At 42.0% G+C, this 27,265-nt stretch overlaps 2 protein-coding genes across 2 annotated transcripts; both read right to left on the bottom strand.

Annotated features, from left to right (window-relative positions):
* Positions 1-623: 623 nt before the first annotated feature.
* Positions 624-9,487, bottom strand: LOC115114335 (transient receptor potential cation channel subfamily V member 6-like). Its single transcript, XM_029642486.2, is given in 16 exon segments — positions 624-1,467; positions 1,469-1,516; positions 1,654-1,760; positions 1,977-2,242; positions 2,383-2,449; positions 2,588-2,753; positions 2,869-2,945; positions 3,053-3,139; positions 3,250-3,385; positions 3,485-3,564; positions 3,645-3,797; positions 3,868-4,043; positions 4,124-4,222; positions 4,308-4,448; positions 6,289-6,509; positions 9,357-9,487. Coding segments are annotated over 16 exon segments (2,076 nt in total). The 3' UTR covers positions 624-1,346.
* A 5,890-nt stretch (positions 9,488-15,377) lies between these two features.
* LOC115101185 (transient receptor potential cation channel subfamily V member 6-like) lies at positions 15,378-23,325 on the bottom strand. Its single transcript, XM_065007414.1, has 16 exons — positions 22,971-23,325; positions 21,393-21,553; positions 20,656-20,876; positions 20,406-20,546; positions 20,222-20,320; positions 19,954-20,129; positions 19,587-19,739; positions 19,427-19,506; positions 19,192-19,327; positions 18,995-19,081; positions 18,811-18,887; positions 18,530-18,695; positions 18,325-18,391; positions 17,916-18,184; positions 16,035-16,141; positions 15,378-15,897 (listed from the first exon to the last, which is right to left on the bottom strand). Exons 2-16 carry the CDS (start codon positions 21,521-21,523, stop codon positions 15,624-15,626), a joined length of 2,184 nt encoding a protein of 727 aa, XP_064863486.1. The 5' UTR covers positions 21,524-21,553; positions 22,971-23,325; the 3' UTR covers positions 15,378-15,623.
* Positions 23,326-27,265: the final 3,940 nt, after the last annotated feature.

The raw sequence follows: 27,265 nt of genomic DNA, 5'->3' as shown, positions 1-27,265 counted from the left end.
TGGTCTACAACCTTTGTCTCCCCTAATGGAGAAAAACATGGTCTGCAACCTTTAGCCATCTCGTAACTGAGGTAAGCTCCGTCTGCTGATCGAAAACCCGAGTGGGGGTTTTATTCGGAAGGGCCGAAAAAGGGCTGTCCCAGGAGGCCTGACCCTAACTGGGCTCAGGGGCGGTCCTCTGATTTAGTTCAAAGCAAAAGGGAATTGTATTTTTCTTCATTAAACAGTTCAAAATCATATTACACAATTATACAAACAGTATCATACTCACTCATTCATCTTATACAACAGTTAGATGTAAACCTCATATCTGAGGCTATTATATAAACAGTGTTATGGTAATGTGGACCAGTTCGTAGCTGGATTCTTCATCGATCTTTTATACTTTCTCCGGAACACGAAATTTGTTTGTACCTCAAGTTCTGTGAGGTGGAAGGATTTCCTTTGTCCTCTATGAAAATGTACTCTCTATACTTGTTACTGTAATTGAGTTATTCCAATATGTTTTCATTAATTGAATTCCCTTAATCTATTTTGTGAGAATTTGTAAGATTTCTAGTTTGCATAAAATAGACGGAGACCAGTCTTTTCAATAATAGGTAACAGAATTTATTCTCGGAGCGCGCTGCCACGTTACCACGAGCAACAGTTTATATACAATAACATGACGTCATTTCATTGCTTAAAAAATGAATCTCCTCCTCCAGCCCGGGACAAAGGGAACTTTAAACGTTAATTCAAAGTTCATTCTGACCCCCTAGCACATACACAGGACACACAACAAAACTGAATTAACTTTTGACTCCTCACCATTATCGATCACCACTTAGCTGACAGTTCTAATTAACAGAAAACCTAGGAATGCACTCACTGCCTTATCTAAAACACCCCAGAGCTCAGTTTCGTCGGTTCAACCATAGGTTAACTACCTTATCTGTTTAATCCACAAACCATTCCTTTCTTCCTAGTTGGAATGGTGTTCATTAACTTTAATCACTCCTTGTCCGTGTCACACAATCCCTTCTTATGAACTCATATTGTTAATCAGATATAATAAAACAGAGTATAAGTTTACTTAGTTACAGTTCCATTACAGTTCCATTTAAAATGATTTGTTCAGTCATTTAATCATAATTTTCCTAACAATACTGTGTCCATGAGGAGATCCTTAGGAATTTACAAAGTCTCTCTGACCACAGCAACCTAGTTGAAAGAGGAAAGGGGGAGGAAGGGAGAGGGGGATGGGGCTTGCTATACCCAAAGAGGCCAACGTCATGACACTTGCATCACACATACATTATATAATAACAATATAATGATCTGTTTTACTGTCTTAAACCTCAGATCTATCTTACTTCCTGGTCATCCTCTTCCTGTTCCATGTCTAAACCCAGAGAGTTGTGGTGAATCATCTGCCAGAATGCCAGGTTTCCAGGTCCTTTTGATGTGTCAGTGTTCTCCAGCTTGCACGTAGTGACGCATCTTTTGCACCAGTGGGTCGTTGCGATCCTCAACCCTGCAATGGAGACATTAAGATAGCCATTATAATACAAAGCCTGTGTATGATGGGGATGGGGAAACACTGTTAACACCACCACACCTAAGACAGAGAGTACAGTAATAGGCCAGTTAGATGACGTGTTGTTGTCTTACCGGAGGTACCACCGCTCCCCCAGGCCATAGAGCAGTCCACACACCCCCAGCCGGGGCCACAGGCAGCGGGGCAATCTTCTCTCCAACATCAGGGTAGTGGCCACCACCTACACACAGTGAGCAGGGACAAAGGATGTAAGGATCATTAGAATGGCACTGATTGGGATGCTGTATACACTTTCATCGTGGTTTTAAGCTATTTTTATGGAGTATGTACATTTGTACAGTATGTACATTTTTTATTTGATATAGGAGAGACTGTGTGTGTGTGTGCCTGAGTGTGTGTGTGTGTCAAAATGTGTGTGTGTGTGTGTGTGGCACACCTGTATCCTCCAGAGCTCATCCCTCTCCTGGGCAACTCTCTGTTGTGTATCAATCATCATGGCTATGAGCAGGTTGAGCAGCAGCATGCAGGCCACAGAGAAGGTGCAGTGCAGCACATGGACAATTGGGGGCGTTGTGATGGTGTGGTCCACTGGCAGGTCTATCAGACCCACACTCAGCTCAAACTGGGAGAACAGAGTGATGGGGAAGGAGCGGTACGCAGGTAGAGAGTCTGGGTCCTGAGTCATATACACCATCCACAGGGCTGGGAGGGAGGGAGGGAGGGAGGGACAACAACAACCAGGGTATAAAAATAGGATTTTTATTTATACACTTGTTGGCAATTTGCTTATTTGAAACGTCAAGATCTGCTAATGCAGTTTCTCTTAAACAGAATGTACTAACAGGTAGAAAACCCCATGAGCACGATGAAGCTCAGCCACATGAACTTGGTCAGGTCTCCAAATATAATCTAGGAGGAAATTAGACATAACACCACAACAGTTTAACATGGGAATCAAAACAGCAAAACCATACATTCTACAGTAACATCATGCTAATGCTTGTGTGTGTGTGCATTCACATGTGTGTGTCTGCTTCCCTTACATACCTTCTGTATCATGATGACGTAAGGCCCCAGCATCTGAAAGCCTCGGGCGAAGAACATGACATTGCTCCAGCCCAGCACCAGACACACAGCCATGACAACTGTCTCCCCCTGCACCCCACTGACCCTGAACACACACAGCAGCACCACCAGGAACGCATAGGCAATACTGGGGAGGAAACACAGATTATTACACAGGTTATGAATGCTTCATAGACATGACATAACACAACAACATCACTAGACAGGTAATAAAGGCTACATAGGCACCAAGGTTGACTTACAGAATGACATGGAAGGGTCCCCCCAGAGCCGTCTGTCCAAAGTACTGCTTGGCCCCCACTCTCAGCATATCTGGGATCTTAGGGATTGGGAAGAACACAGATTATATTGACAGCCAATAATGTGATCTAATCTACAGTGTAAATATAAGTGACATGTAAAACTATTGGGTGATGTATGTTTTACCTCCAGTAGCAGAATAACCAGGGCACCCAGGACACTGATCATCTCTCCTGCCAGACGCAAGTTGTCCCCATAGGTCACATAACTCTCCTACAGGGACAGAGAACAGGGCACGTGGATCACAAAGGGTTCAAATGAAGACCTCTGATTGAGGTTTGCACACAGGCTGTCATATGAAGATGCCTTCATGTCTCCCACACCTTCAGAGTTTTCTGCACGCGGATGGTTTTGTCCATGTCAGATACAGTGTAATTCTCTGGAGCGTCCTTTAGAGGGCGATACACACAACACAGTGTGAAGGTCCCAATGTACAGGAGGTACAGCAGCAGCAACAACCTGAACACAACACAATAATAAAATTACAATAGTAGACATAAACAAATGACAGCATCTCAAACACAACATCAGAACGTGATCCACTGTATGTGTGGTTACCTAAAGTAGTGTTTTCCATAGAGGTTCCACTTGAGACTGACCAATTGCCTAACAGGAGTCACTTCCAGTATCCTTCTTGCCTGAGGGAAGAGATCACCCTCATCATCAGTTTCCCTGTAGTGTATATTAGACCGTATCATGTTTGTGTTCTGTAATGTACCTCTCTCCTCTGGCTGCCCACGATGAGCTCCAGCACAGAGAGGTTGTCGTCGGCGACCAAGGAGTCGATCTCTGTGAGGTCATAGAGGTTAGAAGTCAGTCGTCCCAGGTTCCACTGGACGACTCGCCTCCGGTTGACCAGGTGCTGGAAGGCCTGGGAGAGACAGATTATTATATTTTGTTTTTTACTGACCCCTTCGTCCTATCCCTCCATCCATCCTCACCACAAGGTTGCCCTCCTTGGCAGCTAGTTTGAAGGGCGTTAAGCCACGATAGTTGGCCACCATGTCCAGTGGCACAGTCTGGTCCAGCTCAACGTCGTGTGCCAACAACAGATCCAACGCCAGGCATGCTAAAGTCTTATTGGGCTGCAGGACCAGAATATGGAGCACTGTGTTACCTAGGGGGGATAGATGGAGATGAAAACGGGAGAAGAGAGAAGAGGGGGAGGGGGAGGAGATGAAAGAGGAATGTTTATACCAATGGAGTCCTGGGCCCTGGTGCTGGCTCCTGCGTTGATCACCATGGAAATAATGTCCTGATTCCCCACACAGGCCGCAAATGCCAGGATGTGCTCACCTAAAGTAAAGCAAACGGAATAAAATACCCACATTTCCCAGAATGCATTTTTCTACTCCTTACAGACCACAAACAGTCATCTTACCATAGTAGAGCAGCCCTCCTCTTCTCTTCCTGAAGTACAGGCCTGTGACTCTGGGCGTGGCCACATCCGCCCCTTTACCAATCAGACTGCGGACCAGGTTAAAGTTCTGATTCACCACAGCAATGTGGAGAGGTGTCATGCCTGATTGAGAGTGAGTAAGAGAGAGAATATATTATTGTGTGATTAAATATCTGTGTGAGTTTTATGATATTATAGTTTATTTGTCCATTGTGTGTGAGACTATATGTACTAGAGGTCGACCAATTAATCGGAATGGCCGATTAATTAGGGCCGATTTCAAGTTTTCATAACAATCGGAAATCGGTCATTTTGGACGCCGATTTTGCCGATTTTTTAGTTATTTTTTAAATCTTTATTTAACTAGGCAAGTCAGTTAAGAACACATTCTTATTTTCAATGACTGCCTAGGAACGGTGGGTTAACTGCCTTGTTCAGGGGCAGAACAACAGATTTTTACCTTGTCAGCTCAGGGATTCAATCTTGCAACCTTACGGTTAACTAGTCCAACGCTCTAACCACCTGCCTCACGAGGAGCCTGCCTGTTACGCGAATGCAGTAAGAAGCCAAGGTAAGTTGCTAGCTAGCATTAAACTTAATCAATCATAATCACTAGTTACACATGGTTGAGGATATTACTAGTTTATCTAACGTGTCCTGCGTTGCATATAATCGATGCAGTGCGCATTCGCGAAAAAGGACAGTCGTTGCTCCAACGTGTACCTAACCATAAACACCAATGCCGTTCTTAAATACACAGAAGTATATATTTTTAAACCTGCATATTTAGCTTAAAGAAATCCAGGTTAGCAGGCAATATTAACCAGGTGAAATTGTGTCACTTCTCTTGCGTTCATTGCACACAGAGTCAGGGTATATGCAACAGTTTGGGCTGTCTGGCTCATTGCGAACTAATTTACCAGAATTTTAGGTAATTATGACATAACATTGAAGGTTGTGCAATGTAACAGCAATATTTAGACTGATGGATGCCACCCGTTAGATAAAATACGGAACGGTTCCGTATTTCACTGAAATAATAAACGTCTTGTTTTCGAGATGATAGTTTCCGGATTCGACCATATTAATGACCCAAGGCTCGCATTTCTGTGTGTTATTATGTTATAATTAAGTCTATGATTTGATAGAGCAGTCTGACTGAGCGATGGTAGGCACCAGCAGGCTCATAAGCATTCATTCAAACAGCACTTTCGTGCATTTCGCCAGCAGCTCTGCTGTTTATGACTTCAAGCCTATCAACTCCCGAGATTAGGCTGGTGTAACGATGCGATGTGAAATGGCTAGCTAGTTAGCGGGGTGCGCGCTAATAGCGTTTCAAACGTCACTCGCTCTGAGACTTAGAGTAGTTGTTCCCCTTGCTCTGCATGGGTAACGCTGCTTCGAGGGTGGCTGTTGTCGTTGTGTTCCTGTTTCGAGCCCAGGGAGGAGCGAGAAGAGGGACGGAAGCTATACTGTTACACTGGCAATAGTAAAGTGCCCATAAGAACATCCAGTAGTATATGAAATACAAATGGTATAGAGGGAAATAGTCCTGTAATTCCTATAATAATTACAACCTAAAACTTCCTACCTGGGAATATTGAAGACTCATGTTAAAAGGAACCATCAGCTTTCATATGTTCTCATGTTCTGAGCAAGGAACTGAAACGTTAGCTTTCTTACATGGCACATATCGCACTTTTACTTTGTTCTCCAACACTTTGTTTTTGCATTATTTAAATCAAATTAAACATGATTAATTATTTATTTGAGGCTAAATTGATTTTATTCATGTATTATATTAAGTTAAAATAAGTGTTCATTCAGTATTGTTGTAATTGTCATTATTACAAATAAATTGTAAAAATCGGCCGATTAATTGGTATTGGCTTTTTTTGTCCTCCAATAATCAGTATCGGTATCAGCGTTGAAAAATCCTAATCGGTCGACCTCTAATATGTACCAAGGAAGAGGTCAGAGGTCATGGGCTCATTGATGAGTTCAGGTGCTCCGTCCATCAGAGCTATGGCAGCATCCATGTTATCATTCAGAACTGCCACATGCAGCGCTGTCTCCCCCAGAGCACCTCTCTCAAAGATGTTAGTGGATGCACAGTCCAGAAGTTTCTTAATGCAACCTGCACTGTTCTCTTTGGCCGCAAAGAAGAGAGGGATGTCATTTGTCCTATGGGAGAGAGAGTGTGTTCGCAAGTTAGAATTCAAACACTACATTCATAAAATATATCACTAGCCACTTTAAACAATGCTACTGTCACGTTCTGACCTTAGTTCTTTTGTTATGTCTTTGTTTTAGTATGGTCAGGGTGTGAGTTGGGTGGGTTGTCTATGTTAGTTTTTATATGATTTGTTATTTCTGTGTTTGGCCTGGTATGGTTCTCAATCAGAGGCAGCTGTCAATCGTGTTCCCTGATTGAGAACCATATTTAGGTAGCCTGTTTTCTATTGTGTTTCGTGGGTGATTGTTTTCTATTTTGTGTCTACACCAGATAGGACTGTTTCGTTTCGTTCATTCTCCTTTGTTATTTTGTTTAGTGTTCTCGTGATAATAAATAATGGACACTTACCACGCTGCACATTGGTCCGATCTCTCCTACTCCTCCTCAGAGGAAGAAGACGAGCGTTACAGAATCACCCACCACCAAAGGACCAAGCAGCAGCAGCAGCGATCTCCAGACTCCTGGACATGGGAGGAGATCTTGGATGGCAAGGGACCCTGGGCACAGCTGGGAGAATATCGCCGCTGGAGGCAGCGAAAGCCGAGAGCGCGGTTGGAAGCCCGAGAGGCAGCCCCAAACATTTCTTGAGGGGGGCACACGGGAAGTGTGGCTAAGTCAGGTAGGAGACCTGAGCCAACTCCCCCGTGCTTACCGTGGAGAGAGGGGGACCGGGCAGGCACCGTGTTATGCCGTGAGGTGCCCGGTGTCCCCGGTGCGCAGGCATAGCCCGGTACCTCGTATTGGCCGGGCTAGAGTGGGTATCGAGCCAGGTGCCATGAAGCCGGCTCAGCGCATCTGGTCTCCAGTGCGTCTCCTCGGGCCAGGGTACATGGCACCAGCCCTGCGCATGGTGTCCCCGGTTAGCCAGCACAGCCCGGTGCGGGCTATTCCACCTCGCCGCACTGGCCTGGCTACGGGGAGCATCAAGCCAGGTAGGGTTGGGCAGGCTCAGTGCTCGAGACCTCCAGTGCGCGTCTATCCGGTGCCATCTCCACGCACCAGCCCTCCAGTGGCAGCCCCCCGCACCAGGCTGTCTCTCCGTCTCCTTCCTAAAGGTGCTCCCGCCTGTCCAGCGCTGCCAGAGTCTTCCTCCTGCCCAGCGCTGCCAGAGTCTCCCATCTGTCCTGAGCTGCCAGAGTCTCCCGTCTGTCCTGAGCTGCCAGAGTCTCCCGTCTGTCCTGAGCTGCCAGAGTCTCCCGTCTGTCCTGAGCTGCCAGAGTCTCCCGTCTGTCCTGAGCTGCCAGAGTCTCCCATCTGTCCTGAGCTGCCAGAGTCTCCCGTCTGTCCTGAGCTTCCAGAGTTGCCCGTCTGTCCTGAGCTTCCAGAGTCGCCCGTCTGTCCTGAGCTGCCAGAGTCGCCCGTCTGTCCTAAGCTGCCGGAGTCGCCCGTCTGTCCTGAGCTGCCGGAGTCGCCCGTCTGTCCTGAGCTGCCGGAGTCGCCCATCTGTCCTGAGCTGCCGGAGTCGCCCGTCTGTCCTGAGCTGCCGGAGCCGCCGGTCTGTCCTGAGCTGCCAGAGCCGTCCGTCAGCCAGGAGCTGCCGGAATCGCCCTTCACTCCGGAGCTACCGGAGTCTCCCGCCTGTCCTGTGCTGCCGGAATCTCCCGTTTGTTCGGTGCTGCTGGAATCTCGCGTCCATTTGGGACCCATTGCTAGGGTCCCCAGTCCGGCTTGAAAGAGGCCACGGAGGCGGTTGAGGAGGCGGACAAAGACTATGGTGGAGTGGGGTCCACGTCTCGCGCCATAGCCGCCACCGCGGACAGACACCCACCCAGACCCACCCCTATAGGTTCAGGTTTTGCGGCCGGAGTCCGCACCTTTGCGGGGGGGGGTGTACTGTCACGTTCTGCCCTTAGTTCTTTTGTGATGTCTTTGTTTTAGTATGGTCAGGGTGTGAGTTGGGTGGGTTGTCTATGTTAGTTTTTTTATGATTTGTTATTTCTGTGTTTGGCCTGGTATGGTTCTCAATCAGAGGCAGCTGTCAATCGTTGTCCCTGATTGAGAACCATGTTTAGGTAACCTGTTTCGTGGGTGATTGTTTTCTGTTTTGTGTCTACACCAGATAGGACTGTTTCGTTTCGTTCATTCTCCTTTGTTATTTTGTTTAGTGTTCTCGTGATAATAAATTATCAATATGGACACTTACCACGCTGCGCATTGGTCCGATCTCTCCTACTCCTCCTCAGCGGAAGAAGACGAGCGTTACAGCTACTTAATATAATGTTTACATACCCTACATTACTGATCTCATATGTATATGTATATACTGTACTCTATATCATCTACTGCATCTTTATGTAATACATGTCTCACTAGCCACTTTAAACTATGCCACTTTATTTACATACCTACATTACCTACATTGTTGGAACTAGAAGCACAAGCATTTCGCTACACTCGCATTAACATCTGCTAACCATGTGTATGTGACAAATAAATTTGATTTGATTTGATGTCGTAATTATCAGCATACGACTGGGAAAAATCCACTTGAACGCCCCTCCAGCTGGTAATTACTACATGCTGAGCTCTGATGTCACATTCCAGTGGGCACAGACATCAGTTCAACGTTTAATTTTGATTTACATTTGGTTTAGTTGTCAACTATTGTGAATTCAACAGGAAATCAACAAGAAATGTTGCCATGTCATTGGATTTAGTTAAAAGACGAAATGCCCTTATGTTGATGACTTTTTCCAAATCCAATAAGTTTTTCATGTGGATTCAATGTCATCACATAGATTTATTGGGTTGAAATGAAGTGGAACCTATAGGAAACTCACCAATAGGAAACTCACCTTTTGTTCTGCAACAAAAAAGTTTCATCCAGCGTCTCTTTCCACCCCTTCCTGTTCTGGAGGCGAAACCTAAGCTGGCTCCACCAATGGTTGAGCTCACCTGGAGCAGATCTTGCCAAAGGTGGGGCCATCCTCTCATATGGTGAGTCTATTTGAAACGGCTGGGAGGAGAGAGACGTGCATGTGTGTGAGAGAAATTGATTGTCAGAAACAGAGATATGTTCTACCGTCAGACTTAACGCATAAATAAATGTATCCTTCTCCTTATGTACTCGGGACTCAAATCAAATCTAGAATGTGAGAGCCAGCAAACTAACTGACAAATCGTTCAGGTCAGCACCATCCCACAGACCAGAGCTGAACCATATACAGACCTACTCATTCCAGTCATGTCCACAATAATGTCGTTTTTCTCTATTCTATCCTATTCTAAACAGTTCTGTAAAGCGTAAAAGGTAAATACTTATCGTTCCACAAAAAAGAGTGCGTTTTGCATCCCTTCGATATATCAAGTAGAAATTGTGCACCAATATTGCATTTTAAGAGCCTGTTATATTAAATGAAGTGCCTTTGACATTTAAAAACATATTTTTTACATTTTATTCGTTTTAGCAGACACTCTTATCCAGAGCAAATTAAAGTAGTCAGTGCGTACATTTTGTACTGAATTCCCCCCATGGGAATCGAACCCACAGCAACCCTGACGTTGCAAGCGCCATGTACTACCAACTGAGCAACACACAAAATGAACTGACACACCTCGAGAAAACAACCACTCACATATCCAAGATTGTGTCCCAAATGTCACCCCATAGCCTATGTAATACACGACTCCTGACCAGAGCCCTATGGCCCCTGGTCTAAAGTGGTGCTCTTTAACAGGGAATAGGGTGCCATCTGGGACACAGCCTTAGAAAGGCCATTCTCTCCTTCTCTTATCGCTTTAATACATACCACATGGAGAATTCAATAAATCAGATTTTTTATATGAATAAAGACTTGCTAAAGTGCCCAAATTCAGTATTTTGACATGTCCCGCTGTGCCCCCTATGTGACTTGTAGTTAGATTGCTACCCACTTAACCCAAACATTTAACCCAACATCATTTCTGAAAATGATTATTTATTTAATGTCTGTCCCTCATTTTAAGGTCCACCCTGTTGTGTGAACTGAATTCAAAATTGTGAACTGTTCCTTTAAAAAAAAAAAATTCTGAAGAAACATTTGACATCTAATAGTCAAATCATAGTATAAAAGTAGGTGAGCTGGTTCTACTCTTTTTGTCTATTTTATGTTGTTTTGTGGTGGAAAACTAAGCGGGTCAAGCTCAACACACCAACACTATTACCCATAGGTAGACAGGCTAGAAATGTTTTAACAATTACACTTTTATTGTGAAGCATGTATTCAATTGCAACTCCCTGTTGCAAATAACAAGCTTCAATTCTGCCTGTAACAAGGGGATTCATGGCTGATTTAAGATGAAATCATCAACCCTGTTACTTTATTTGACACTTAGGTGGTAATATTAAATGAAAAATACTACACTGAGATGGGGAAAAAAATACTATGACAGAATGTTAACATTTTGTGAAATATATATATTTTTTTATCAAGTTACACTTCTCAAAAGGCACCGAATTGGTGGAACGACCTACTTACCTTTATGAAAGAAAACAGTTAGTCCTTTACTCCTAATTGACAGTCAGGTACACAGACAACATGTTGATTTGAGAAAGAGAAGGGGGATTCACAGGTGGGGATCTATATATATGCAGACAAGACAGATAAGAGAGGGAGGAGATAAAGGAGAGGAGGTCAAGAGGAGGATGGATGGATGAGAGAGGAGGGAGGAGAGAGGGAGGGGACAAATGGTGGAAAGGAGTAGTAGTTAAATTGAGCATTATCTTTTGGAAAGATCCATCATTTTATTGGAATAATTTACTGCAGTATACCAAGGCCATTTGACATTTTGCTAAAACGTCTCGAACACTAAAGAGTGCTCTGGCCTTGCGCTTGACCGCCACACTCAGTTTACCTGGCAGATGTCCTGAGACTGGTCCACGGTCCATAGGTCTCCCCCTTGGCCCCCTTGGCTCATTTTCAGCCCCTGCATCACCCCCATGTAAAAATGGCCACGCCCATCATTATCATATTTTCCAGCATGCTCTATTGAAGGTGGATTTAATTTTAATAGTTTTTTCAAAATGTATGTTTTTCACGTACATTGATTGATTAATTCATCTTATGCTACTCAAATATAAATAACATACATTTTTCTAAACAATTCCAATCTGTTACTTGGATTTATTGCACCCATTACTGAAATTGTTGTCCCAGTTTAGATGTTTAAGGTAGTCTCATATCTTAGTCTTCCCAACCCTAGCACTGTCAGTCATTCTGAATGCAGGTTGGGGGTGACTAAAATATTCCAATTGTTGTATATCCCCACTCTGGTTTGATTTCAATAGGAATTACACATCACTTCGCAAGCCAGCATAATGTGAATTTCAGGCTTTATGAAATATGTCATGTATTTTCTTAAACAATGACAACATATTTAGAATCTCACTTGGTGTAGGCCACAGAACTGAACATGAATGAATGCAACAACCACCTCTCGGTCACCAGCGAACACGGTCATGGGTGGTACTGGTAAATAGTGATGTTACGTTTAAAACTGGAGCTCTGAGGCAAGCATCAAGATCGCCAAGCAGCTACCTTCAAAGCGTTGTGCCGATGCTTGTATCACTTTATCAGAAGTACTTTATCAAAGACACCCGAAGCTTTGTTTGGTCACGTGCTTTTTTAAACTGTGTTGCAAAATGCGTGATCACACTGATATCTCGGTGGTTTGGGCGCTTTCTTCGATTCCAAGCTGCCTTCAAACACTGACCTCTTCTGGACACCGTACTTGCAAATATAGTTAGGATTTTGTACCAAAATGTTCACCTTATCGGTAGTTTAGCAAGTAGAGTAGGGAACTATGGAACATTCATGGATGAGAGGATATGAGGTTGAATCCTGTTGTAGGCACATTACTTAGAAAATAGTTTTATTTATGTGAAACCACACTTTTCTGCATTTGTTTTATTAATATATATAAGCTTCTGTCTTAATCATTCTAAATAAAGCCTTAGATTCAGTTTGTTTTTATTTTTTAGATTCAGTTTTTGAAAACAGGGAACCATGATGTAAGATGCAGACCAACTGATTATAGGCTACTAACGCCAATGACTTACCGCTAGGGTGGCGACTTTGAAGAGAATGCCAATAGTGTGCAAAGCTGTCATCAAGGCAAAGGGTGGCTACTTTGAAGAATCTCAAATATAACATATATTTTGATATGTTTAACAGTATATTGGTTACTACATGATTCCATGTGTTATTTCACAGTTTTGATGTCTTCACTATTATTTTACAATATAGAAAATAGTAAAAATAAAGAAAAACACTGAAATGAGTAGGTATGTTCAAACTTTTGACTGGTACATTTTGTGATGTTTTTGTTCGTTTTGGACTTTGGTGAGTTTATTTTTAGCTGTTCGGGCACGCCAAACATTTCTGAAGGCAAGCTGAAGTCCGGAGCTGAAGTTTACGCCCTTTCATTTGTAATTGGTCAACAGTAGGGATTCTTCAATAAACTCTTTGTTGCCATTCAACGTGAACCTTTAGCTCCCACTTCCCTATTGTGTGATAGTTATTTGTAATGGCTGTCAATGGTTTTACATTTGTTGTCTTAGGTCTGTTAGGTCTTTAGGTCCCTCTTTATGTAGTGTTGTGTTGTCTCTCTTGTCGTGATGTGTGTTTTGTCCTATATTTTTATTTAATTTATTGACATTTTTAATATCAGCCCCCATCCCCGCAGGAGGCCTTTTGGCTTTTGGTAAGCCGTCATTGAAAATAAGAATTTGTTCTTAACTGACTTGCCTAGTTAAAGAAAGGTTAAATAAAAAATAAACAAATGAAATAAAACATGCCTACATGCCTCCCCCCAAATATTTTTTATTCTAAAATACTTTGAATAATAAAGAAACATTTTAATAGTAAAAAAATGTTTAGCCCCCAAATGTTGGGGAGTGTAGGTGGGTAAAAAATAAAACAAATAAACATAAATATACTGTAGAATGAAACAACCTCATCTGAGGGCGGTCGACGTCACCGGTCTTCTAGCCATCACTGATCCATTTTTCATGTTCCATTGGTTTTGTCTTGTCTTCCTACACATCTGGTTTCAATCCCATTCATTACCTGTTGTGTATTTAACCCTCTGTTTCCCCTCATGTCCTTGTCAGAGATTATTTGTTGTTCAGTATTCGTGTTGTTTGTATTGGTGCGCGACGGGTCCTCGTACCCACTTTGTTTTATTGTATTCATGGTTTTGGAGTTGTTTGTTTTGAAGTTATTAAACAACTCCATTCCACTCAGTTTGATTCTCCTGCGCCTGACTTCCCTGCCACCTATACACACAACTCTGACAGAGTTGATGTAAAATAGGAATTAGAACAAGTAGTGAATAATCGAGAATACACTGTTACAATCAGTGGTGTTAAATAAAAATACTTTAAAGAACTACTTAAGTTGTTTTTGGGGGTGTCTGTACTTTACTTAACTGTTTATATTTTTGACAACTTTTACTTTTACTTCACTACATTCCTAAAGAAAATAATGTCCTTTTTACTCCATACATTTTCCCTGACACCCAAAAGTACTCGTTACATTTTGAATGCTTAGCAGGACAGGAAAATGGTCCAATTCACTCACTTATCAAGAGAACATCCCTGCCTCTGATCTGGTGGACTCACTAAAAACACATGCTTTGTTTGTAAATGATGTCTGAGTGTTGGAGTGTGCCCCTGGCTATCTGTTAATTTTTTAAATATATAATGATGCCGTCTGGTTTTGTAACGATCGTCATAGGTGGAAGAAGAGGAGGACCAATGCGCAGCGTGGTAAGTGTTCATCTTTTTTTCATAAAGTAATTGAACACTGAACAAAACAAATAAAAAACAGAAAACAATCACCCACAACTCAAGGGTGAAAACAGGCTGCCTAAGTATGGTTCTCAATCAGGGACAACGATTGACAGCTGCCTCTGATTGAGAACCATACCAGGCCAAACACAGAAATACCAAATCATAGAAAAAATAACCTAGACAACCCACCCAACTCACGCCCTGACCAAACTAAAACAAAGACAAAACAAAGGAACTAAGGTCAGAACATGACATGTTTGCTTTGTTGGCAAATTTTTTGTTGGCAGATTTTGTCAAAGTTCTCTGGATTTATGGTGCTTTCAAAACAACTGGGAACTTGGAAAAAAACAAGGTTGAATCATGGTGGCGTCATTGATCTTCAGGCCGTAGCTCTAGAAATAGGCCGAATTTACAATCCGAGTTGGATGACCGTTCAAAACAGATTTTCCCAATCAGAGCTCATTTATTCCTGCCTCCGAGTTAACAGTTGTTAATCAATTGAAATCAGGCTTCATTGACAGCATGGCCAATGTTGAATGTTTATCATTTTAAACTTGGAAAAGAGCCCCTTAAACTATGATTACACATCTCTATCAATAGCCTTTTAAACCATTATTATACACTGCATGACCTAATACGGATTCTCTTTAGACTTCTATCATTCAGTCCTATTCCATAGCATTTTATCCCATGATTACACATCTCTATCAACAGCCTTTTAAACCTTGATTATACACTGTATGACCTAATTCTATGTTATAATTCATTAGACATCCAGGTATAACCAATGATGGTAAATAAAATCACATTATAGTTATTTATGCCTTGTGAAGAACAATCAAGTCGGCCTGCCAGTTTCAGTTAGAATCTGCACTAATGTAAAAGATTCATAATATCTTGCACTTATTTGCTTGTTATTTTTTTTTTTAATGACTTTGAATGTAATAATGATCTACATTATTATTTGCATTAACCAATCATTTGGTTTTCTGTTTGGATTTACAATCCTGAACAAAAAGGTTCCAGTAAAAAGTAAAGTTTAATATACTGTCTTGTAAAATCTTTAATAAAAAAATATTGATGTGCTTTACTTGGAATGGTAAAGTGACATACATGGTCCAAAAACACTGAAAATGAATCGAGTCTACATTTCAACCCAGTCTTGCCCATATACACTTGCTACTACAATACAATCATTTGTTTTCGACAAATAATACTGCATACATACATAATTGCATCACACATATATTATATAATAACAATATAATGATCTGTTTTTCTGTCTTAACCCTCAGACGTATCTTACTTCCTGGTCATCCTCAGGCTCTTCCTGTTCCACATCTAAACCCAGAGCGCTGTGGCGAATCATCTGCCAGCATGCCAGGGACTTCCTGTTTCCATCTATCCCACCTCTGTGTTTGGGTCTGATCAGAGGGCTTCCAGTTCCTTTTGACATGTCAGTGTTCTCCATCTCCTCCCGCTCCTTGCTCTGGTCCTCATCCTTAGAGAAGGCTTGCACGTAGCGACGCATCTTTTGCACCAGTGGGTCGTTGCGATCCTCAACCCTGCAATGGAGACATTAAGAGAGTCATTATAATACAAAGCCTGTGTATGATGGGGATGGGGAAACACTGTTAACACCACCACACCTAAGACAGAGAGTACAGTAATAGGCCAGTTAGATGAAGTGTTGTTGTCTTACCGGAGGTACCACCGCTCCCCCAGGCCGTAGAGCAGTCCACACACCCCCAGCCGGGGCCACAGGCAGCGGGGCAACCTCCTCTCCAACATCAGGGTAGTGGCCACCACCTACACACAGTGAGCAGGGACAAAGGATGTAAGGATCATTAGAATGGCACTGATTGGGATGCTGTATACACTTTCATCATGTTTTTAAGCTATTTTTATGGAGTATTCACAGTGCCTTCAGAAAGTAGTCACACCCCTTAACTTATTCCACATTGTGTCGTGTTACACCCTAAATTCAAAATTGATTAAATATATTTTATTTCTTAGCCAACTACACACAATACCCCATAATGACAAAGTGAAAACATGTTTTTAGAAATGCATATTTATTGAAAATGATAAACAGAAATATCTAGTTTACATAAGTATTCACACCCCTGAGTCAATACTTTCTATAAGCACCTTTGGTAGAGATTCCAGCTGTGAGTCTTTCTGGGTAAGTCTCTAAGAGCTTCTCACACCTGGATTGTGCAACATTTGCCCATTATTCTTTTCAAAATTCTTCAAGTTATGTCAAATTGGATGTTGATCATTGACAGATAAACATTTTCAGGTATTGCCATACATTTTCAAGTAGATTTAAGTCAAAACTTTAAATCGGCCACTCAGGAAAATTCACTGTCTTCTTGGTAAACAACTCCAGTGTATATTTGGCCTTGTGTTTTAGGTTATTGTCCTGCTGAAAGGTGAATTAATCTCCCAGTTTCTGGTGGAAAGCAGACTGAACCAAGTTTTCTTCTAGGATTTTGCCTGTGCTTAGCTCCAGTCCGTTTTTCTTTTAATTCTGAAAAACTCCCCAGTCCTTAACGCTTGCAAGCATACCCATAACATGATGCAGCCAGCAACATGATTGAAAATATGGAGAGTGGTACTCAGTAATGTGTTGTATTGGATTTGCCCCAAACATAACACTTTTTATTTAGGACAAAAAGTGAATTGCAGTATTACTTTAGTGCAAGCATGTTTTGGAATATTTGTATTCTGTACAGGCTTCCTTCAATTAGGTTAGTATTGTGGAGTAACTACAATGTTGTTGATCCATCCTCAGTTCTCCTATCACAGCCATTAAACTCTATAACTGTTTTAAAGTCGCCATTGGCCTCATGGTGAAATCCCTGAACGGTTTCCTTCCTATCCGGCAACTGAGCACCTGTATTTTTGTAGTGACTGGGTGTAATGATACACCATCCAAAACATAATGAATAACTTCACCATGCTCAAAAGGATATTCAATATCTGATTTTTGTATTTTTACCCATCTACCAATGCCTTCCTTGCAAGGCATTGGAAAACCTCCCTGGTCTTTGTGGATGAATCAGTGTTAGAAATTCACTACTCGACTGAAGGACTTTACAGATAATTGGGGTGCAGGGATGAGGTAGTCATTCAGAAATCATGTTAAACACTATTATTGCACAAAATAAAAATCTGAAATGTCTAGAGTCAATAAGTATTCAACCCCTGTGTTATGGCAAGCTTAAATAAGTCATGCAAGCCATGCAAGTCATTATGTAACTTCTTAAAAACATTTTTACTCCTGAACTTATTTAGGCTTGCCACAACAAGGGTTGAATACTTATTGACTCAAGACATTTCAGCTTTTCATTTTTAATTCATTTGTAAACATTTAGAGAAACATAATTCCACTTTCACATTATGGGATATTGTGTGTAGGCCAGTGACAACAAATCTCAAATTAATCAACTTTAAATTCATGCTGTAACACAACAAAATGTTGAAAAAGTCAAGGGGTGTGAATACTTTCTGAAGGCACTGTAATAGAAAATGTGTGCTTGTGTGTGTGTGTGCATGTGTGTGTCACACTGATGCACACCTGTGTCCTCCAGAGCTCGTCCCTCTCCTGGGCAACTCTCCAGTGTGTATCACTCATCATGGCTATGAGCAGGTTGAGCAGCAGTATGTAGGAGACCACAGAGAAGGTGCAGTGCAGCACATGGACAATTGGGGGCGTTGTGATGGTGTGGTCCACTGGCAGGTCTATCAGACCCACACTCAGCTCAAACTGGGAGAACAGAGTGATGGGGAAGGAGCGGTACGCAGGTAGAGAGTCTGGGTCCTGAGTCATATACACCATCCACAGGGCTGGGAGGGAGGGAGGGAGGGAGGGACAACAACAACCAGGGTATAAAAATAGGATTTTTTTTTATACACTTGTTGGCAATTTGCTTATTTGAAACGTCAAGAACTGCTAATGCAGTTTCTCTTAAACAGAATGTACTTACAGGTAGAAAACCCCATGAGCACGATGAAGCTCAGCCACATGAACTTGGTCAGGTCTCCAAATATAATCTAGGAGGAAATTAGACATAACACCACAACAGTTTAACATGGGAATCAAAACAGCAAAACCATACATTCTACAGTAACATCATGCTAATGCTTGTGTGTGTGTGCATTCACATGTGTGTGTCTGCTTCCCTTACATACCTTCTGTATCATGATGACGTAAGGCCCCAGCATCTGAAAGCCTCGGGCGAAGAACATGACATTGCTCCAGCCCAGCACCAGACACACAGCCATGACAACTGCCTCCCCCTGCACCCCACTGACCCTGAACACACACAGCAGCACTACCAGGAACGCATAGGCAATACTGGGGAGGAAACACAGATTATTACACAGGTTATAAATGCTACATAGACATGACATAACACAACAACATCACTAGGCAGGTAATAAAGGCTACATAGGCACATAGGTTGACTTACAGAATGACATGGAAGGGTCCCCCCAGGGCCGTCTGTCCAAAGTACTGCTTGGCCCCCACTCTCAGCATATCTGGGATCTTAGGGATTGGGAAGAACACAGATTATATTGACAGCCAATAATGTGATCTAATCTACAGTGTAAATATAAGTGACATGTAAAACTATTGGGTGATGTATGTTTTACCTCCAGTAGCAGAATAACCAGGGCACCCAGGACACTGATCATCTCTCCTGCCAGACGCAAGTTGTCCCCATAGGTCACATAACTCTCCTACAGGGACAGAGAACAGGGCACGTGGATCACAAAGGGTTCAAATGAAGACCTCTGATTGAGGTTTGCACACAGGCTGTCATATGAAGATGCCTTCATGTCTCCCACACCTTCAGAGTTTTCTGCACGCGGATGGTTTTGTCCATGTCAGATACAGTGTAATTCTCTGGAGCGTCCTTTAGAGGGCGATACACACAACACAGTGTGAAGGTCCCAATGTACAGGAGGTACAGCAGCAGCAACAACCTGAACACAACACAATAATAAAATTACAATAGTAGACATAAACAAATGACAGCATCTCAAACACAACATCAGAACGTGATCCACTGTATGTGTGGTTACCTAAAGTAGTGTTTTCCATAGAGGTTCCACTTGAGACTGACCAATTGCCTAACAGGAGTCACTTCCAGTATCCTTCTTGCCTGAGGGAAGAGATCACCCTCATCATCAGTTTCCCTGTAGTGTATATTAGACCGTATCATGTTTGTGTTCTGTAATGTACCTCTCTCCTCTGGCTGCCCACGATGAGCTCCAGCACAGAGAGGTCGTCGTCGGCGACCAAGGAGTCGATCTCTGAGAGGTCATAGAGGTTAGAGCTCAGTGGTCCCAGGTTCCACTGGACGACTCGCCTCCGGTTGACCAGGTGCTGGAAGGCCTGGGAGAGAGATAGAAAAACCTTAGAAACCTAGAAATGCAGCACAATTAATTTGTAGGTTAAATACATTCTAATAACAACATATGCTGTATAAAGAATACTACGGAGGCGAAGGTTATGACTACAGGTTAAAGATAATAGGGGAAACATTATCCCTCTTCTCCTCTCATACATTGTCTCCTGTTTCTTTCTCTATCCCTCTATCCATCCTCACCACAAGGTTGCCCTCCTTGGCAGCTAGTTTGAAGGGCGTTAAGCCACGATAGTTGGGCACCATGTCCAGTGGCACAGTCTGGTCCAGCTCAACGTCGTGTGCCAACAGCAGATCCAACGCCAGGCATGCTAAAGTCTTATTGGGCTGCAGGACCAGAATATGGAGCACTGTGTTACCTAGGGGGGAGAGATGGAGATATTAAACTGTTGAAAATGGGAGAAGAGAGAAGAGGAGGAGGGGGAGGAGATGAAAGAGGAATGTTTCATACCAATGGAGTCCTGGGCCCTGGTGCTGGCTCCTGCGTTGATCACCATGGAAATGATGTCCTGATTCCCCACACAGGCCGCAAATGCCAGGATGTGCTCACCTAAAGTAAAGCAAACGGAATAAAATACCCACATTTCCCAGAATGCATTTTTATACTCCTTACAGACCACAAACAGTCATCTTACCATAGTAGAGCAGCCCTCCTCTTCTCTTCCTGAAGTACAGGCCTGTGACTCTGGGCGTGGCCACATCCGCCCCTTTACCAATCAGACTGCGGACCAGGTTAAAGTTCTGATTCAACACAGCAATGTGGAGAGGTGTCATGCCTGATTGAGAGCGAGTAAGAGAGAGAATATATTATTGTGTGATTAAATATCTGTGTGAGTTTTATGATATTATAGTGTATTTGTCCATTGTGTGTGAGACTATATGTACCAAGGAAGAGGTCAGAGGTCATGGGCTCATTGATGAGTTCAGGTGCTCCGTCCATCAGAGCTATGGCAGCATCCATGTTATCATTCAGAACTGCCACATGCAGCGCTGTCTCCCCCAGAGCACCTCTCTCAAAGATGTTAGTGGATGCACAGTCCAGAAGTTTCTTAATGCAACCTGCACTGTTCTCTTTGGCCGCAAAGAAGAGAGGGATGTCATTTGTCCTATGGGAGAGAGAGTGTGTTTGCAAGTTAGAATTCAAACACTGCATTAATAACATGTTGTAATCAGCATATCAGCATACGACTGGGAAAAATCATCTTGAACGCCCCTCCAGCTGGTAATTACTAGTGGGAAACTGTCTATCATCTCTGAGCTCAGACTTCCCCCACATACTGAACTCTGATGTCACATATTTATCAAACGACCTCGATTACACCATTTGCAACAGTTAAATCCAACATCAAATCAATTTTCATAAGAACCAAATTGTTCAAAGGGTTTTTGAACACTACATTTTGTTTTCAAGCACGATAGCTGTACTTTTAGTTTATGGTTGATGCAGCTTGTTTGTCATCAGCCAATCTGCATTCTCAATTAGTTAAAAGCATGTGAACACACACAAGTGATGCTCCCAGATTACAAGTAGTATTTTCTGAGTTTCTCTCTTGTTATGAACGCAGCATAATAACAACCAATACTTGTCAGTAGCTGTTTTTTTTTACCAATAGGAGTCTCACCTTTTGTTCTGCAGCAAAAATGTTTCATCAAGCATCTCGTTCCACCCCTTCCTGTTCTGGAGGCGGAACCTGAGCTGGCTCCACCAATGGTTGAGTTTACCTGGAGCAGATCTTGCCAGGGGCGGGGCCATCCTCTCATAGGGTGAGTCTATTTGAAACGGCTGAGATGAGAAAGAAATTTGCATGTGTGTGAGACAAATTAAGTGTCAGAAACCGTGAGCTATCCTGCAACATGGTCTCAGAGCATTTAGTTTTATTCTGTATGTAAATCCGAGACACTCCATTTAGTGTGATATGTTACATTTCGAATGGCATGTATTTTAATTTCTTGATCTCTATCACCCATTTCGTATGTTATGTTACGATTTACAATTTGAATTGTTACTAATTTCCAAAACGCACAATATATTACGAATTTGCAAACATACTCTATGTTATGGTTTAGCAAAACTGTTACTTTATTGGGCACTTAATAGGCACTTACTATAGTCTTTTATTTTATTTTTTATTTAACCTCTTGATATGGGAAAATGTGTTTTTTTTATGACAGAATGTTAATATTAGGTGACGTACAATTTGTTCCGAATTGCAAAACGTATTATATGTTACAGTTTTGCAAAACGTATGAAATGGTACAAATTCTAGTTAGGCGGCAAACGTTAGCTAGCTGGGTAATGTTAGCTAGGCTAGGGGTTAGGGTTAGGGTTAAGGTTAGGGGAAGGGTTAGCTAAAAGGGTTAAGGTTAGGGTTAGGGGTTGGGTTAGCTAAAAGGGTTAAGGTTAGGGTTATGGATTGGGTTAGCTAATATTCTAAGTAGTTGCAAAGTAGATCAAAAGTAGTAAGTAGTTGAAAAGTAGCTAATTACGTAAAATGCTAATGTTGTCCATGATCAGATTCTAACTCTCAACCTTTGGATTGCTAGATGTTGGCGTTATAAGCCAACCCTTCCACCCCAACCAATTAAACATTTGTTTTATGTAACCATACCAAACGTAACATATCATACTCATTTGAGGAGCCTGGATTTAAATGTATTATGTTATATAATATTATTATATTATATTAGTCTATGAGACCAGACTCTACCATCAGACGCAGCTCATTAAAATGGTACTAAAATCAAAACTAGAATGGGTGAGCTGTTCAGGTCAGCACATTCCCACAGACCAAACATTTTCTGGTGTTTTGTGGTGGAAAACTGAGCGGGTCGAACATAACACGTCAACACGATTACCCATAGATAACAATATATTTGTTTTTGTGAAGCTTGCATTCAGTTGCCACTCCCTGTTGCACACAACAAGCTTACATTCTACCTGCCACAAGAGAATTCATGGCCGATTTAAGATGAAACCGTCGACCCTGTTACGGTCAACACTGTTATGGTCAACCCTGTTACTTTATTTGGCACTTAATAGGCACTTAATATAGCTTTTTTTTCTTATTTAACCTCTTGATATGGGATTTTTATTTTATTTTTTTTATGACAGAATGCTAATATTAGGTGAAATCCCCCCAAACAATTTGACCAAGTTACACTTTTCAACAGGCACTGAATTGGTGGAGTGACCCACTTACCTTTATGAAAGAAAACAGTTAGTCCTTTACTCCTAATTGACAGTCAGGTACTACGACAACATGTGACCCCCAGCTGATTTGAGAAACAGAAGGAGGATTCACAGGTGGGGATCTATATATATGCAGACAAGACAGATAAGAGAGGGAGGAGATAAAGGAGAGGAGGTCAAGAGGAGGATGGATGGATGAGAGAGGAGGGAGGAGAGAGGGAGGGGACAAATGGTGGAAAGGAGTAGTATTTAAATTGAGCATTATCTTTTGGAAAGATCCATCATTTTATTGGAATAATTTACTGCAGTATACCAAGGCCGTTTGACATTTTGCTAAAACGTCTTGAACACTAAAGAGTGCTCTGGCCTTGCGCTTGACCGCCACACTCCTGAGACGATGTCCTGAGACTGGTCCACGGTCCATAGGTCTCCCCCTTGGCCCCCTTGGCTCATTTTCAGCCCCTGCATCACCCCCATGTAAAAAATGTCAACATCATGACAGTCAACACTTTTTGGTCTTTATTCTCAGTGAACCGTTCAGATAACTGGTTCGAAAGTCGTCTACCTTTCAATTGTCTCAATGCTGGTGTGTAATCAAAAAGCTCATATTGAGGTGAGCTTGTCTACCTGGACAAGTATCTGCTGATTCAGCTGTATGATCCTACAGCTTACCTGTCAGGTCTATAGAAACTAGTTTTGACTGGCTGTGATCTAGAAGTACATTCTAGTCCGACACCAGTCAACACCTACAGTACATGCTAATCTAAGGGTTCTTGTTCAACCAATTAGTTGGGGTAAATCATGTTTTCACAATGTGTGTTTGACTGAACTGTCAACAGCATTGCTCATGAACATGATAATTGTTACTATACAAAAACCATAATACTTGAGTACTTAGTGTAATCCTATGAGCATTATGTTTTTCCTTTTGACAAAAAGACTTGATGGTAGATTTGATTTCTTACGAACCAAACCTCTTCTGCAGTAAAGCAAATAGTCTAAACTGATACACAGTATTTTAATTTCCACATATTTGATGACCATCTATTATACATAACAACCCAGACACCCAAAACACTTTCCAAATGCCATGGTTTGGTGTGTGTATTCAGGTGTTTGTGTGTCCCATGTATAGGTCATGAGTAACATGTTGGTTACCCACAGCGTGTTAAAGGGTTTCAATGAAGGGTTTATATCAGACAGGCCTGGGTAATGGTTCTGACTGAGCCAGTCATCTTGTGTTGTCTTGATAATAGCTATTTACAGCGCCTTGCAGTGAGACACCGGAGTGCTGCCATATAGACCAGTGGTTTCAATTGTCATAATGTCTTTATTTAGGCACAATAACAAGGTTCCATTGCAGTGTGTGTGTGTGTGTGTGTGTGTGTGTGTGTGTGTGTGTGTGTGGTTTTGGACTGGCTCTCCTTATAAGCTCAGTAGGGGAGACCTGGGTTGGTTGTCTCATGGGTTAGCTGTCACAACTGGTCAATTCATGTCAGCAAGACAAAACAATGAGGTGAGGGGAATGTATGTGATTTTCATAGCTGAAAGTAAAAAAATGATATATATTGGTAGTTTCTTTGAAAACTGTTTGAATTATGGGAGTATCCATAAATAATTATGTTTGTTGAACCGAGAAAAGGGAGAGCTGTTTCAAACCAATTTCTGAGTTCCTAGGTCAAGCCATGTGGTAAGTAATATCTTAACTAGCATTAGTGTTGCCTCTCTCTGACACTCATATTTTTCCTGTCACGCACCCACACACGCACATACACACATACATACACATACATGCATACACACACATGCACGCATACATACACAAATGTACTCAAATTGTCATATGTTATTCTCAAGGCATAAAATGCTGTATTTTGTTCAATCAAAGAAAGGCTTAGCTATTTCTAAGGCTGTTTGTTATTTTTCTTCATTTCCTGATACAAAAGGAATAAGTTACTAGTGAACATTGTGACAACCAACCCAGCGATTGGGGTGGTTGTCACAAGTGGACAGTGTGTTTGATGATTCATAACTCCATGTTGGAGTTAAAAAGGGTAAAAACGGTCCTCATTTTATTCCAAGATCTTTATCCTAATATTGAAAAGAGTCTTGTAAGATAAACTGGTGCTGAGAAATAGATATGAGAGTAAGAAGTGCGACAACCAACTCCGGTCTCCCCTACACATGATAACCTTGGGAATATGTTGCAGAACAGGAACAAGGGGTTGCGACTGAGAGGAGTTTTGCTTTTTTACTTTAAGTCTCTAGTTTAGTCATTTATATACAGATATTGGATCTTAATTTGATGATCAGGTGAAATGGACATGGTGGTTGTGTAAGAGGCCCTCAGGTCAGATCCTATCTGATACCACCATGAGATCTGGGAGACAGGTGTCTTGTCCTCTAATGCTGAAGTCAACAGATCTCCAACAGATTCAGGTGAAATGTGCTGATCTGTCAAATCAGACATGGGAGAACATGAAGTTCATTCTGTTTGATGGAAAGGTTTTAGTGTGGATACTTTTCTGTTTTATGTCAAATAGGGTTTCCTTAACCCTAACCCTAACCCTAGATTGGTAATACATTGCACTTAAAGGGATTCATTGCCAGCATTCCGAAGTGTTCCTTTATTTACTTTCCAAGAGTCAGATGAGCTCATTGATACCATTGTTATGTCTCTGCATCCAGTATGAAGGAAGTTAGAGGGAGCTTCGCGAGCCCGATGCTAACTAGTGTTAGCGCTACGAGCATGCTAGCTGTTACCATAGACTTCCAGTCATAGCGCTGATGCTAATTAGCATTTTTTAAATGTATTTTATTTTACCTTTAGGCAAGTCAGTTAAGAACAAATTCTTATTTTCAATGACGGCCTAGGAACAGTGGGTTAACTGCCTGTTCAGGGGCAGAACGACAGATTTGTATCTTGTCAGCTCGGGGATTCTAACTTGCAACCTTTCGGTTACTAGTCCAACGCTCTAACCACTAGGCTACCCTGCCGCCCCAGGGTATTGCACTAATGTTAGTTAGTCTGACTTTGGGGAAGTAGATAAAGGACTTTTTTTGCCAAAATCCCAAAGTATCCTTTTAAGGCCAGGCACCACAGACTAAAATGACATTTTTGCATCTACTTATCAATTATGAGATATTGGGGTATTTTGGTTAAAATTTGTATAAAAAAAAGGTTAAAAAGTGAATGAAAATGTACTTTAGTTTATCATGCTACCGTCATCAACATTTCATGAATTGTAACCACTTTGTTGTTCTTAAGAAATTTTGCCACAATTTTGGAAGTATGCTTGGGGTCATTGTCCATTTGGAAGACCCATTTGCGACCAAGCTTTAACTTCCTGACTGATGTCTTGAGATGTTGCTTCAATATATATATAATTTTCCAACCTCGTGATGCCATCCATTTTGTGAAGTGCACCAGGCCCTCCTGCAGCAAAGCACCCCCACAGCATGATGCTGACACCCCCGTGCTTCACGGTTGGGATGGTGTTCTTCGGCTTGCAAGCCTCCCCCTTTTTCCTCCAAACATAACGATGGTCATTATGGCCAAACAGTTCTATTTTTGTTTCATCAGACCAGAGGACATTTCTCCAAAAAGTACAATCTTTGTCCCCATGTACAATTGCAAACCATAGTCTGGCTTTATTATGGCGGTTTTGGAGCAGTGACTTCTTCCTTGATGTGCAGCCTTTCAGATTATGTCGATATAGGACTTGTTTTACTGTGGATATAGATACTTCTGTACCTGTTTCCTCCAGCATTTTCACAAGGTCCTTTGCTGTTTGTTCTGGGATTGATTTGTACTTTTCGCACCAAAGTACCTTTCACCTCTAGGAGACCGAACGCGTCTCCTTCCTGAGCGGTATGACGGCTGCGTGGTCCCATGGTGTTTATACTTGCGTACTATTGTTTGTACAGATGAACGTGGTACTTCAGGCATTTGGAAATTGCTCCCAAGGATGAACCAGACTTGTGGAGGTCTACAATTTTTTTTCTGAGGTCTTGGAAGATTCATTTTGATTTGAAGGCAGGCCTTGAAATACATCCACAGGTTCAGCTCCAATTGACTCAAATGATGTCAATTAGCCTATCAGAAGCTTCTAAAGTCATGACATCATTTTCTGGAATCTTCCAAGCTGTTTAAAGGCACAGTGTGTAAGGGTTTTCTTGTGGTGAAGTAGAGGCGGACCAAAACGCAGCGTGGTTATATTGATTCATGTTTAATAAAAAAAGATAAACACGAACACTACAAAACAATAAACGTGGAAAACCAAAAACAGCCCTATCTGGTGCAAA

This window comes from Oncorhynchus nerka, linkage group LG3, assembly GCF_034236695.1.
Source record: "Oncorhynchus nerka isolate Pitt River linkage group LG3, Oner_Uvic_2.0, whole genome shotgun sequence".
Taxonomy (NCBI): domain Eukaryota; kingdom Metazoa; phylum Chordata; class Actinopteri; order Salmoniformes; family Salmonidae; genus Oncorhynchus; species Oncorhynchus nerka.
Note: the sequence above shows the minus strand (reverse complement) of the source record. Positions and strands in the feature narration are given on the sequence as shown.

Excerpts from the sequence above, each read along its gene's own strand:
- LOC115101185 (XM_065007414.1), bottom strand. The coding sequence starts at position 21,523 with ATGGCCCCGCCCCTGGCAAGATCTGCTCCAGGTAAACTCAACCATTGG. Across the intron at positions 20,321-20,405 it reads AGGAGGGCTGCTCTACTATG|GTGAGCACATCCTGGCATTT; the intron begins GTAAGATGACTG and ends GCTTTACTTTAG. Across the intron at positions 20,130-20,221 it reads CAGGGCCCAGGACTCCATTG|GTAACACAGTGCTCCATATT; the intron begins GTATGAAACATT and ends TCTCCCCCCTAG.